Source organism: Sinocyclocheilus rhinocerous, unplaced genomic scaffold (assembly GCF_001515625.1).
Source record: "Sinocyclocheilus rhinocerous isolate Xijiao unplaced genomic scaffold, SAMN03320098_v1.1 scaffold1399, whole genome shotgun sequence".
Classification (NCBI taxonomy): Eukaryota; Metazoa; Chordata; class Actinopteri; order Cypriniformes; family Cyprinidae; genus Sinocyclocheilus; species Sinocyclocheilus rhinocerous.
In genome coordinates, this window is record NW_015634038.1 from 539,118 (window position 1) to 553,734 (window position 14,617).

General features: G+C 38.5%; 1 protein-coding gene across 1 annotated transcript in view; it reads left to right on the forward strand.

The window, feature by feature from the left end:
* LOC107745308 (signal-induced proliferation-associated protein 1-like) overlaps nucleotides 1-14,617 on the forward strand; it is a 34,468-nt gene that overhangs the window by 3,450 nt on the left and 16,401 nt on the right. The window contains exons 2-10 of the mRNA XM_016559168.1: nucleotides 1,519-3,141; nucleotides 4,177-4,198; nucleotides 5,511-5,565; nucleotides 6,747-6,935; nucleotides 7,731-7,905; nucleotides 8,372-8,475; nucleotides 9,480-9,637; nucleotides 9,747-10,350; nucleotides 12,861-13,135. Coding sequence (XP_016414654.1) covers nucleotides 2,022-3,141; nucleotides 4,177-4,198; nucleotides 5,511-5,565; nucleotides 6,747-6,935; nucleotides 7,731-7,905; nucleotides 8,372-8,475; nucleotides 9,480-9,637; nucleotides 9,747-10,350; nucleotides 12,861-13,135 — 2,702 coding nt within the window. The 5' untranslated portion in view covers nucleotides 1,519-2,021. The remainder of the gene's footprint in view (nucleotides 1-1,518; nucleotides 3,142-4,176; nucleotides 4,199-5,510; nucleotides 5,566-6,746; nucleotides 6,936-7,730; nucleotides 7,906-8,371; nucleotides 8,476-9,479; nucleotides 9,638-9,746; nucleotides 10,351-12,860; nucleotides 13,136-14,617) is intronic.

The following is a 14,617-nucleotide window of genomic DNA, read 5'->3' on the forward strand; positions in this document are numbered from 1 at the left end:
GCAAGACAAATGTGCATTATTTGTTAGATACATGCTTGTGTGTCAGGTATTACATGCCCAATTACACAGTCACATGTAAAGTATACATATAACATTGAAGTTCTTAAATGGTTTTTGTTTTTGTCATTGTTTTTAATGTGAGCAGTCCCTGGTTCAAAAAGAGCCTGCTTATGCAGTTCAAATCAATTGTATGTCAGTGTGTGTAAATTAGGAATGGGGCACATTTGGTTACATTTTAATTTGGAGGTTCACTAGAATAGACAGCTGGATTAGACATTCTTAATCTTTTTGGTAAGTGATAAGACGGTGAAACAATGTGTGACAAGAAGTGTGTGTGGCTAATAAGTCTGCATGTTTTGTGTGTCTCTGTGTGAATGAATGGCATGGTTTTGTCTGATACTCAAACTCAAACACACGTGACGCCTATGGTGTTTTCAGCATCTGCGTCTCACTATGTGAGGACACAAACACTTCATCTCCAGAGCTGCTCTGAGAGTCACTTCACAAGCTTTTCACTGTGTTATTTGAGAAAAATACTGTCAAATACACACTGAAAATCAAAGATCTTTATGACAACCCATCAAAATGATGGTTTGGTTTAACTTGAAGAAATTATGACACAGATATAGGTATTGCTTTTGTATACTAAAATGAACTTCCTAGAGTAATAATAATAATAATATTAGTATTTTTAAGGAATATCATAAAACCAAGACATTTTGGTAACACTTTACACTAAGGTTCCATTAGTTAATGTTAGTAAATGTATTAACTAACATGAACAAACAATGAACAATACATTTATTACAGTATTTATTAATCTGTGTTAATGTTAGTTAATGAAAATACATTCATTGTTCATTGTCGTTCATTGTTAGTTCACAGTGCATTAACTTATGTTAACAAGCACAACTTTTGATTTTAATGTTTTCGTTTGACATATTTGTTGTTTGGCATGTTTACATTTCCAAGACATTACCATCTGTGCCAATACTCGCCAAGACAAGTATTTTGACCAAATTTCGATCATTCAGATGTGTATCCATATTACTGCAAACGCTCTTCACAAAACACATGTGCACAGAGCTAATTGCTTTATGCGTAAATGGATCACTGAATGTGCAGCACGTTTGTCTCTCATGGTACTCTCTGCGCTTTATTAGTTGGGAAAAGAGGTTGCTCATTTCCATCTTCAGCATTAAAAACAGTACACAGATTGTAGTTTTGTGCTTAGTGTCGGATTGTTAAACCTTGTCCACATGACAAAAGTCTGACCACTTTTAATATAAGAAGTAAGTGATTGTTTAAAGTCAATCAACAAACCACTCTAATATAAATAACTTAAAGCAGTCGTTCCAACTAATAGCCGCACAGATCAATGCAGAGTACAGTGTAAGTGGTTCAGCAGATTTTACCACAGCATATAATGTACTGCCATGCAACACAATGTAATTTAGAAAAAATGCAACATCTATTATCACGTACAAACTAATAATAACCTGTTTTATTGTGTTTCAGGAATACAGTGGAGGATGCAGCCGTGGTCTCTAAGGGCACAGAGCTTGTGGTCGGCTGTGAACGGAGAGTCACAACGAGGCGTACCTGACTCAGAATAAACCAGACTGGGAATCCAATTTCAGTCAGTCCACATACAATCATAGTCATTCTGCTGGATGCTTCCTCTAACATTAATGATGAGAGTAATCCTGTATGTTAGAACTTAAGATGTTTACCGAGAGATTGAAATCATCTCTGGAGCCTGTGCGGCTGTTATTTTATTCCAAGGCAGAAGGTTGCGCTCAACCCTTCTGAATATTTTAGTGAATGAGGAACCTATTGAACCGAGCTCTTCTGGCAGCACTGGAGAATTTCAGTGTTCATGGCTAGAACAGAAACATTTATGTTGGTCACTTGAGTTCCCCAAAAACTCCTTATTCACACAGATGCAATACTTTGGTGGGGAGGTGTAACAAAAGGGGCAAGGGCAACTGAAAAGCGAGAGCTTCCCACAACTTCAAATCATGCAATCAGACGATCTTTTCATCCGCAAGTTCCGCAGGCAGAGCCCACGCCCGACCCTAGCGAGAGTGAACTTTGACCCCAAGCAGGATGGTGGTAGCATGCGGACACGAGTTGTGGCAGAATGGCCTCCTAGGAGAGAGGGAACAAACAGCGAGACTGTCACACCCAGCGCAGCTGCACTGAACCTGAGGACAGTAGGTCGTGGACACATAATGCAGCGCAGCAACAGTGATGTCACCCTTGGAGATTTGGATTCAGTGGGGCAAGTCGGGAGGAAGTTGCTCCGAGTAGGCGTGGACAAATCTGGGACTGTTGGGCCGGGCGATTCCCTCCACCGAGAGTACGGAAGCCTGTCCTCGCTAGAAAGACAAACCCAGATTGTAGATCCCGGTTCGGAAGATCAAGGTGTTCTCAGTCCCAGTGCCTTGCGCTTCAGAGATCCGTTTGTTCTTCTGGGTCTGCAAGAGGCACCTCCTGAAGTGGACGGAGAGTATCAAGGAAACTGTGCTCCAGCAGCAGACACGTCAAAACCGGTCAAGCCCCCCAAACCAGAGGGGCTCGGTAAGAAGGCCAAATCGTCCCCTCTGCAGGCCCCTCAGTTTTCCTGTGACCAAGTCCCAGGTGGTGCTTGGGTACGCAATTTTGCACACTATGACGTACAGAGCATTCTCTTCGACCTGTCGGAGGCTGCAACCAATCGGGACAGCATTGGACGCAAGAAGAACATCACGTCCGGTGCGTCAGCTGCCTCTCAACTCCGTCCACTTTCACAATCCACGCCTTCCTCAGTTTCTCAGGGTGGAGGGGGCGGCTCAGGAAACGGGACTGGCTCGGAAGATGTAGAGCAGTCCTTGCTGGACGAAGGAGATGGGAACGATAATGATCTCCTGCTCAGCTGTCCTCATTTTCGGAATGAGATGGGTGGCGAGGAGAGCGTGGGGCTCAGCCTGCCGCGGGCCGGCAGGCACAGGTGGAGGAGTTTTCAAAGTCCCAACAATGCTGTGTCCATGTTAGAGGAGCCCAGGGAGAGCCATGTCCAGGCACAGGGGAAAAGTAATTACTTCATAGAGCATGCAGACCTTGGGGCTCGATACTATCACAAGTACTTTTACATGAAAGGTGAGTGTGTGTGTGTGTGTGTGTGTGGCAAAGCATGTTTGCACTTTTTGAAGAAACATATTGCATACTCATTTTCACTGCTTAGTCTAATTTACTCTCAGAAAAATTTGCAAAAATCATGCTTTTATGGGTACAGCAGCTTGTCACTGGGCCGGTACCCTTTAAAGGAACATCTTTCCACTTTATTTACTCCTAAAAGGTTCATAGTAGTACCTTAAGGCAGGGTTTCCAAATCCCGTTCCTGGAGATCTACCTTTCTGCAAAGTTTAGCTCCAACCCTGATCAAACACACCCAAACCAGCTGATTAAGATCTTCAGAAGCATTTGATTATTAAAGACACACCTTAAGGGGTACTAAAACATAAATTATTACTACTCTAAAGTAGCACCTTAAAGGGTCCTTAAGGCAGTGGTTCTCAACTCTGGTTCTCGGGACCCACTGCTCCTCACATTTTGTATGTCTTTCTTGTCTGACACACTCATTTACACTTGGCATTAACATGCGACCTGTATCCGGATGTTGTCCACATACACATTGAAAAGACAAATGTAAACGTGCTTCTGATCGGAATGTTATTTAAATATTGCGCCGGAAAGAGAGATCCGATCGGTTATCCAGATAGAGAAGTCACTTGATGTTGCCAAGTGTAAACGCGCCGTGTCCTGATTGACTGATGATCCGATCTGCTTGATCGGATCATGCCACGGTGATCACATGTTAAAGTTCAGTTCATGGAGCTCTCTCCTAGCGAGCTGCTGATCTGAATCAAGTGTGTTAAATAAGGAAGATCCGTGAAAACAACTAAACAAGCAGTATTTATGCATGCCAGGCCAGTAGTTGGCGATGTCACTTTGTAAAGAGACACTATGCATCTGCGCACATACACATTCCTATAGACTGAACATGTAAAATGCATGCGCATGACGTCACCGTTTTCATAAATTCACGTTTTCATAGTTTACACAGAGATGATAACGGTATCATTTTCAAAAACGTGCACTTTGAAAGCCATTTTCAAAAGTTTGTGTTTTCAGGCCTCCAAAATGCAGTTGTCGTGTAAATGAATGGCCAAAACAAAAATTTTTTTTCTGTTTTTAGTTGAAAACGGTGTTGTGTGAAGGCTAAAGTATACTTCGGTTTTTACGCTTAAACGAGGGTCCGCATACAGTACGCGTGATGCAAATTTTGTCATCAGAATAGTATGCACGTATTGTATAAGCACCATCTGATTTTTGTAACCGTGCGTACTTTGTATGCGCAGGTCACACATGCGCATTAACTTGGTTTTGCACTACTCACTTGTTCCACAAGTTGGCAACATTAGCCCAGGCCATTGTTTCACAGTAGAAAATGAAACTAAAGAGATGAAACAACAACAAAATAGCAGAGACTGCAACAACAACACACGGCCACATTGACGAGCGCTCGTGTGAGGGGGTTATGAGAGAGAGAGCAGCAACTTTAGTTTAAAAGAGTACAAAGACATTTTTATCGGTCATAACTTCTGGAGAAAAATAGTGCAGACACAAAGATGAAGCTTTCTAGAGTGCATGTGTAGACCGCCTGCATTCGCGTACACCTTAAATGGACTATACTTTGAAAGGCTACGTGTACAACGGTGCTCGTACACGTAACAAAAAAAAGGAAGTATACTTTGGCCTTAAACAACCTCTCGGTTCAGTTCATGGAGCTCTTTTCTAACGAGCTGATGATCTGAATAGGTGCGTTAAATAAGGAAGACATATGAAATGTGCTGAGCAGTGGGTCACGAGGACTGAAGTTGAGAACCACTGCCTTATGGGCTACTACTATATAGAGTATTACAACTCCAAGGTACTTGTTTTTTGGGGTTTTTTTTACCTCTAAAAGGTTCATAGAAGTACCTTAAGGGGTATTACTATATACGGTATTACTACACTAAGGTAAGGGGTAAGGGAAACCCCTAAAAGGTTCATAAAAGTACCTTTAGGGGTGCTACTACATACTGTACACTACTCTATTACTACTCTGAGGTACTAATGTGCACCTTAAAGGTAAATAACTTATTTGCCCCTAAAAGGTTCATAGTAGTACCTTAAGGGTTACTTCTACATACTGTGTTACTGTACTAACATGAACCTTTTAATGGTAGATAAGGTACAAAGTTGTCCCTTTAAGCCCCTGTGATAAGATGTCATACTCCTAAATAGGCCTGGGCGATAAAACGGTATCGATATTTATCGACGGTACACCTTCTTCGATAACGGTAGACATTTTTTTTCGCACGATATAGGCACGTGCTATGAGTGACGCAGGCAGCACATGCAAACACGAACACATGCTGAAATGAGTGCTGTGCCTGCCTGTGATGAGGAGATTGTAAATAAAGAATGAATATTAGTCGGTCCCAGTACAACTACAGAATCATTTTCAGGACCACTGAAGTAAATATAAGACTCTCTTACACACAGAAGTCATCGGAGAAGATTTTGAAACATTTTCACCCATTAATTTAAAGGAACTATCTAATGTTTTTTAGCATTTTTTTTTTTTCCTTGAGGTCCACTTATAATGCTTTACATGTCTTCTATAAACAATGGTCAGAAATAAGACAATTTTCCACCCACTCCCTGCTTTTGATTTTGTTTGAAATGAATCAGAGATGATCACTAGAATGTTGTTACTCAAATGTCCCCTTTCATTTTATTATTTAAAAAAAATCTAAATTAGAACATTACATTATTAATCAATATTAATTTTATATTTTTTAAATTTCTGAATGCAACACTACATTACATTGGTATAGACAAAAAAAATGTTTGCATATGTGTTTTTGTTGAGTATCATAATTGATAAATCAGGCTTTTATGGTTCTTATATTATAAAAGAATATAAAGCTGAAAGAGGATTAAAAAATACCTCAATTTTATTCAGAGGCCCAAACTGAGAAAAAAACTAAATAAAATAAATAAATACCAAGTTCTGTCATGAAACTCTAGATGGCACAGGCTATGGGTCCTTAACGTAACTGATGATATTCTTAGCACTAAACGATTTGTCACAAGCTGATTGGTTCCCGTTGCATACGCAGCCAATGAGCTTGCTGCCTTACATTTAAATGGCTGATTAGCATTCGCTTGAGCATTGCAGCGCGCTTTCAGAGTTACTCTGAAACCCTCCACCTTCCCCAGCTCCACCTGTATAGGTCTGCTATGGGTTATTTTATATGCTATTTGTGCTGCAGCAGTATGTCTTAAATACTCACAGCACCATATCGACTTATGTATTGGCAGTAGCAAGTTCCTGTAATACAGCAATAACCAACAGCAGCAGCAGCGTAGCAGATCTATTCCACCAAGACCAAATACATTAACATTGTATATCCATTACCATGCTAAAATCTTCAGAGAGTTCTCATGATAGAAATTTGGTGCAGCTGCTTTATTTGGTCTAAAAGTAAGATTAAATTCTGACTTGTAAATCAATGCGATTCTGATAGCTTGTAAATCAATCTACATTACATTATCGACCTCAGGGGAAAAATAAATATATGATATGACCCCTTTAAGTCTACATTATGTCTTTTGCACTCATTAATTAATTGGTCCCTGCTGTTTTCCTGCAGCTGAAGACCCTGAGAGGTTCGATCCTGGAGGAGTCGGTTCCCTCCGCAGCACGCCACACCACGCCACGCGGCCTTTCGCCCAAGAGACTGCTGGAGTTTATTTTGCCCGATCTCAACCTACATTGCCTCAGACTAGCCTCCACGTCCCCTAAAGTCAGAGACACGCTCCTCAAACTGGACGAGCAGGGGGTAAGAGATGTTATGTTGAGCTGCTTTCTTTAGTTCTGCAGGACTGACAGCTTGTGTTTACAGGTTACTGATAGGCTGCTAGAAATATTGATGCAACTGACATCTTAAAAAATTATATTGTGAATATATATAGAGAGAGAGAGAGTTGGTGCAACTCCTATTTCAAACACAAAGTCACATGAACTGGCTTGACAAGTACTGTTCCTCAATGCATTTATCCTCTTCTCTGCCTTGCTTCCTATTTTAGTAGTCTAATGAACCTGGTTGACTCTATGAACTAGTTGACTCTATGACGAATTGCTTTTGCAAAGTGAATGATAAATGCATCTGATAAATGCACTGACAAATAGATAAATGTAAATGCATTTCCAATCAGACTGTAAAACTTAAATGTATATACCTTGTAGAAGCATATATATATATTTATATATGCTTTTGCAGTTATGCTGTTACTGCACCTACACTGTAAAAAATGACCGTGAATTTAACGGTAAAAGACTGTAAAAATGCTACAGTAAAAACCTGTTCACTTGTGCATACAATGTGAAACTGTTGCATGCACTACTGTTGTATGTATTGCTATAACTGTTGTATGTATAACTGTTGTATGTATTGCTAATGCTATAGCAAGACTGCTTTTGCAGTTATGCTGTTACTGCACCTACACTTGTGCATACAATGTGAAACTGGCTTAATGACAAAATGAGGAAGAATGATGTTGTGTGTGTAAAAATCAAGTTGGAGAAGTTACTGTAATTTCATCCTTGTTAATGTGTGTTTTATGTGTGTGTAAAGTTGAATTTCCAGCATAAGGTGGGCATTATGTACTGCAGAGCAGGACAGAGTACTGAAGAGGACATGTATAACAATGAGAGCGCCGGACCAGAGTTCGATGAGTTTCTGGACCTTCTTGGAGAGCGAGTACGACTCAAGGGCTGGGAGAAATACAGAGCTCAACTAGACACCAAAAGTGAGATCAAAACTCAACATGCAGTCAGTCTTCATACAATTGCACCATAGTACAATAGTATTAGTGTTATTGCATGTGTTGTGTGTAAGTAGAATGTAATTACAATATTGTTTATTTTTCTTTTTTATAATTGTTCCATGAAAAAATAAATGTAAATTCCCATTTTTTGCACATAAACTTGGTGTTTATATTTTGTTCACAGGAATAAGTGACATTTTACAATATATTTAAACAGAAAACTCTTATTTAAAATTCTAAAAATATTTCACAATATTCCTGTTTTTACTGCATTTTTGATTAAATAAATGCAGCCTTGGTGAGCATAAGAGACTTCCTTCAAAAAACATTTTAAAAATCTTTTGAACAGCAGTGTATATGCAGAAAATAGAAAGAAAACTGTACAGAGAGTGACAATAACAGATTTTGATTGGGTGTGTGATAGTAGTGTTTGTGTGTTTATTTGCAGCTGACTCCACTGGTACACACTCACTGTATACTCGCTATCAGGATTACGAGGTTATGTTCCATGTCTCCACCATGCTTCCATACACAGCCAACAATACACAACAGGTAATCTACACAACCCTAGAACGTCCCATTAAAACTGAGCACCAGTTACAGTATATCAATAGCACAATCATATGAATCAGCAGTAGGATATGCATTGGGATCTCATTTGCATGTGCAAATCTCCTGGTGTCTCCCCTTGTGCAAAAGAAATATACTTTAGCATACATTTAAAAACCGTACTTATTGCAGAAATAGTGTACTTTAAAAGAATATACTTAAGTGTGAACTGAATGTAGTGTTTTCAGACTCATAATTGCATGTTAATTAGAATTAAATGGAAATGTATTATAGTTTAATTGTATATTAAATGCAGTTAGCTGAACACTATAGGCTGCTTTTTTGACCAGCTTAAGTATCACTTAAGTACATATTTACATGTAATTTCATAACTATGTTGTATATGAAATATGGCTAAAGCACTGCTGAATGTACTGACAGGCATGTATGATAAATAAAATATACTTTAATGTCATTTTAATGAAACTTGTATGTTACGTATTTAAATATATTTGTAATTACACATTTGTGATGATGAAGCTGCAATTTAGTACATTTAAAAATATATTAACTTTAATTGTAATATGGAATAACACGGTACAGTTAAAAATATAATAGTACTTTGCATGTTCTTTAGTATGTTAGTCAACACGTCAAAATAAGTGTACTTCTTTAAAGCATCAAGATTGTTAAAACATAATGATTTAAAATTCACTTTAAAGAAAAACTTTTTAAAAAGTGCTTTAACAGTGTACTTAAGTATGTTAAGAAACAGTCTATTTTTAAGTCACTTAAGTGGCCTTTTATTTCATTAATAGTATATTCAAGTACAGTTTTTTTTTAAATATACTTTTTTAGATTTGAAAACACTACAAATGCACATTCAGTAGAATTATGCACACTTCTTTTTAACAAGGGTCCGATGGCTTCATTATACTGCACTTTCCATTTAAGTCACTGCATTTAGAATTTAAAAGTCTATGTTTTTTTCTCTATTTCTCTTTTAGTTACTGAGGAAGAGACACATAGGGAATGATATCATCACTATAGTCTTCCAGGAGCCAGGTGCTTTACCCTTCACCCCCAAAGCCATCCGTTCTCACTTTCAGCATGTGTTCATCATTGTCCAAGTACATGAGCCCTGCACCGAAAACACCCATTACAGGTAAGAAAGCAGACAAAATGTGCTGAAGGAAAAGAAAACGTTGCAAATAAAAATGTTAATAAAATGCTGTAAATAAAATTAAACGTGTCTTTATCTCCACCCTTCTCAGAGTTGCAGTAACTCGTTCCAAGGACATCCCTCTCTTTGGTCCTCTCTTCCCTAAAGGTGCACGCTTCCCACGTTCTCCTGCCTTCCGTGACTTTCTCCTCGCCAAAGCCATTAACGCAGAGAACGCGGCAGAGAAATCAGAGAAATTTCGCTCTATGGCCACACGTACGCGGCAGGAGTACCTAAAAGACCTGGCGGAAAACTACGTCACCACAACGCCCATTGATTCGTCCACCAAATTCCCCCTGCTGTCGCTTGGCGGGAAGCGCAAAGAGAAGCTGAAGGGAGCTAAAGGTGCGGAGCTTCACAGTGCAGGTGCTTTAGTGTGGGCCGTCACCGTCGTTCAGGGCGGCGAGAACAACGGTCTGGGCCTGTCCTGTCTGCTCGGCGTATCGGCGGAGTCGGTCGTGCTCATAGAGCGATTCACGCGAACCGTCATATTCAACTGCAGCTGCCGCGATGTGATCGGCTGGAAGGCTGTGACTGAGCCTGGAGCTCCGGGTGGCCCTTCGCTGGATATCTTCTACGAGAGAGGCGAGGCGGTGACTGTCACGACGTCGGAAAGCCAAGTTGAGGATATTAAAGAGGTTGTCCAAAGGCTGGAGGTGAGATTTAATGTATATGTGAAAATATTGGAGTACATTTTTAGAAGAAACTACTATTTCAGTCTTTCTACTTCAAATTTCATGTTTAATAGAACGTGTTACTTGCTGTTTATTTGTACTTAAAGGAATATTTCACCCAAAAATTAAAAATTGCTGTTAATTTACTCACCCTGCAGGCCATCCATTATTTTTTCTTCAGTAGAACAGTAAAGAAGATTTTTAGCTGAAACCGTGGTCCTTGGTGATTCATAAAATGCAAGTCAACGACTACCATCACTTGATAGTCCAAAAAAGCATATACAGGCAAGACAAAATTAATACCCATAGCTTCCGACGATATATCGAGGTCTTATGAAGCGAAACGATCAGTCTGTGCAAGAAACTGAACATTATTTACAACATTATTACCTGTAATCCAGAGCCTCAGGCAAACAGTTCAGAGTGATGTCCGATTCACAAACGAATCATTCTTTTGAACCGGTTCTTTTTAGTGAACAGTATAAACCATTTCACCAAATCGCACTGAACCGTCTGAATCAGTTTGCGGCTCGATCAGCACAGATCTACAAGTTACTCAGTCAAAACTCACTTTCGGATGCCTGACAGTCACTCCGACTCAAAATGAGCCATTACAGCGTCGCATCTGATCCTCTGATGAATTAAATTATTCCGCGCTCCAGTTCTCCAACAGTCACTGAACTGAGGAGGAAACAGTTCGACTCGGACCGAAGGCCGATGAGCCGCTAATATGCGCATGCGTTAACGTAAATAAAGGTGAGCTGATGAATATAAGTTTATATGATTTAGACACGTAAAACATCCATATTTTACATCAATATTGGGTGCTTTAATTGTATAATTGTGCATATGTTACATCATTGCATGTTTACATAAACGAATGAGTGATTTGATCGAACTATCCGAAAGAACCAGTTTGCGGAAAATAATCAGACTTCTCCGTTTGCCTGAGGCTCTGGATTACAGGTAATACTGTTGTAAATAATGTTAATTTTCTTGCACACACCGATCATTTCACTTCATAAGACCTCAATATAATGTCAGGCGTCATGGGAGTTAGTGAAATTGCATTTGCAAATTTGCGTCCTATCTCAAGTGTGGAAATATTGTCCATCCCTTTCCAGAATGGCAAAGCCTTTTCTACCACCCAGGTTTATCCTGCAGCAATAGCAACCTGATATGTACATGTTTATGAAAGTTGATGACTATTAAATTATTTTAAGCCAACGATTCTAGTATGAGATCTGTCCATGGTCCTGAAAGCACAGTCTCAGCCACTATTCGAGTATACAGTAAAATCAAATACATTAAAAAAAACAATCTGTTGTATCCCTAAAGCTATGGTTTTTGCACATTCTGGGAATGTTCCTTGCGCTGTCGCTCTGTTGTAGAGAAATGGGTGTTACATGAGTAACCTAAAGTTATTTTTTCAGGGCCTTTTTTACAACATAAAAGTGGTAAAAACAATTCAGATGCAGTTCATTTTTAGTGTATTTCCCCAGACACTTTTATTGATTTATACTGAAGTTATTTATTTATAATTAAAACATCTAATGCAAGCTTATCATATTTGCCTTGTTTGCAAAACATCTTCCCTTCACTTCTTTTGAATTTAACCCTATAAAGCCCACAGTATCATATTTGATACTCAAATTATTAAGGCCTCTAAATTATTAACATAATCAAAACTTGGCTGAACCTGTTGTACACAATCTACTACTTCTGTCATGTGACTGACTTTTTTAACAAGTAAAAGGCCTTTTAGTATAATTGTACAAATCTCGGGATTCTACTGTGAAATCTGATTTTTATAAAGTAAACAAAAAAATAACTTTGATATTGTTAGCAATGTTTCAATATAAACACTTACTGGACTGAAGCAGCTTAGGTTTACTTGATTATCCAGAAATCATTTTGTAGAAAAAAATCATATTAAAATGTGAGTATCAAATATGATCATCAGGCTTTTGAGGAACGTTTATTTGTTAATCTCTCAATCATCAATGTATTGCATTGCATTATATGTTTTGATCATCAAACTAAGCATTTAAATATAATCTTACTAAGATATTATTTGGAGATATGGAGTGACCACTGATATTTAGCCTATATCATTTTATGTAAGTATCTGCTGTACTGTTTGATTCACATTACAAGCTACCAAAATTTCATCAACTTTTGGCCATATAAAAATCAGCATCTGCAACAAATTTTTGCTCAGTTTGAGTCTTTGAATAGAACTGAGCTGTTTTTACCTCCATATTATCACCGTATAATACTATATGAGCCATAAAAGCCTGATGTATCAAACATGATACTTAACAATAGCATATTTTTCTAGTGTCTAATGGTTCAATAAACTGTTTAATAAAAAAAAATAAAAAAAATTCTGACTACTATTTCATGTGGCATGCTTTACAGGGTTACGACTTGGATCTCTTTGTGATATGCTGTAGGCTGTTTTAACATGATGCTCCTGTACTTCCCCGCAGCTGGTGACGCGAGGCTGTGAGGCGCGTGAGGTCATTCCCCTGCGGGACGGTGTCGGCCAGCCGGGCTTCCTGATGAGCGAGGAAGGCTTTGTAACGGAGCTCCAGCGGTTCGGATACGCGGAGAGCGGCGGCCTGCAGCTGGGGGCTCGTGTGGTTCGTCTCTGTGGGCAGGTCCTGGTGCACCTCAGCCTGGAAGAGCGGAGCCGACTCCTCCGCGCGGCTCAAAAGATCCACATCACAGTCATTCCTCCAGACGAGAACGGAAAACCACGCAGGTAATAGAGGTGACGGGTTATTTGTGTGTCAGAGGAAGTGGATAAAATGGGGGGATGACGTAAAGAATGCATACACTGCAGTGATTTTGAGAGAAAAGTGGGCTGACGAGTTAAAAATAGTAAGCAGGGAGTGGAGGATGGAGTATTGTTGATAATGTAATTAATGATGGTAAATGTAATGTGTATCCCGTTCAAAACCACCGCTAAAAAGTTTAAGGTTGATAAGGAATTTTTTTTTTTTTACGTTTTTGAAAGAAGTCTCTTTGCTGCCCAAAATGAAAGCAATGTTTTGGAAATTTCCCAGAATTAAAAAATGTAATTGCAACTTTTTACTTCACAATTCAGAATTGCAAGGTATAAACACAGAATTGCAAGATATAAACTCAGAATTCTGACTTTTTTCTCAGAGTTCTGAGTTTAAATCTTGCAATTCTGACTATTTTTCTTAGAATTCTCAGTTTACATCTCATAATTCTTTTTCTTTTCTCCGCCACAGAAAAAAAAATGGTAATGTGACTTTTTATCTCACAATTTTGCCTTTTTTTTCTTATGTCTCACAAATCTGTTTTCTTTTTTCTCAGAAATTTGAAATTATGAGATAAAAAGTTGCAATTACCTTTTTAATTTTTTTATCCCGTGGCGGAAACAAGATTCCATAAACCAAGGCTGAATTTTTTCGATCAAAAATACAGTGAAACAGTAATTCTTTGAAAAATTATTACGATTTAAAAGAACTGTGTTCTACGTGAATATATTTTAAAATGATATTTATTTCTGTGATCAAAGCTGAATTTTCAGCATCATTACTCCAGTCTTCAGTGTCCCATGATCCTTCAGAAATAATTCTAATATGCTGATTTGCTGCTCAGCTATGATCAATTATTATTTGTGCTCAATTATTAATATTTCTTATTATTGTCAATGTTGAAAACCGTGATACATGTTTAAGGATTCTTTGATGAATAGAAATTTCAAAAGAACAGCATCTATTTGAAATATAATCTTTTGTAACATTATAAATATATTTACTGTTACTTCTGAGCAGTTTAATTCCAAAAAGTTTTATTTATTCATTTATTTAAAGACCCTAAGCTTCTGAACGGTAGTGAAAATAATTAGGCTGACAAAATAAATTGTTGTGGACTGACAATTATTATAATGCCTCATCTATCTATATATATTTGTACCTATGCATTTGTATTGTATATTTTTTTATATATGCTCCCTAGGGAGGGAAACAGATGGATAGAGAGAGGGAGGGAGCAAATGAATGAAGGACAGACCTCATTCTATTGACATGAAAATGTTTTAGTCAGTGTTTCACCAGCTGGTCAAATGTCATTCAACTCTCATAATGCTTATTGATCCAAACCAACACACACACACACACACACACACACATACACACACACACTGACACACACACACACACACACACACACACAGACTCACACTGACACACACACACACACACACACACAC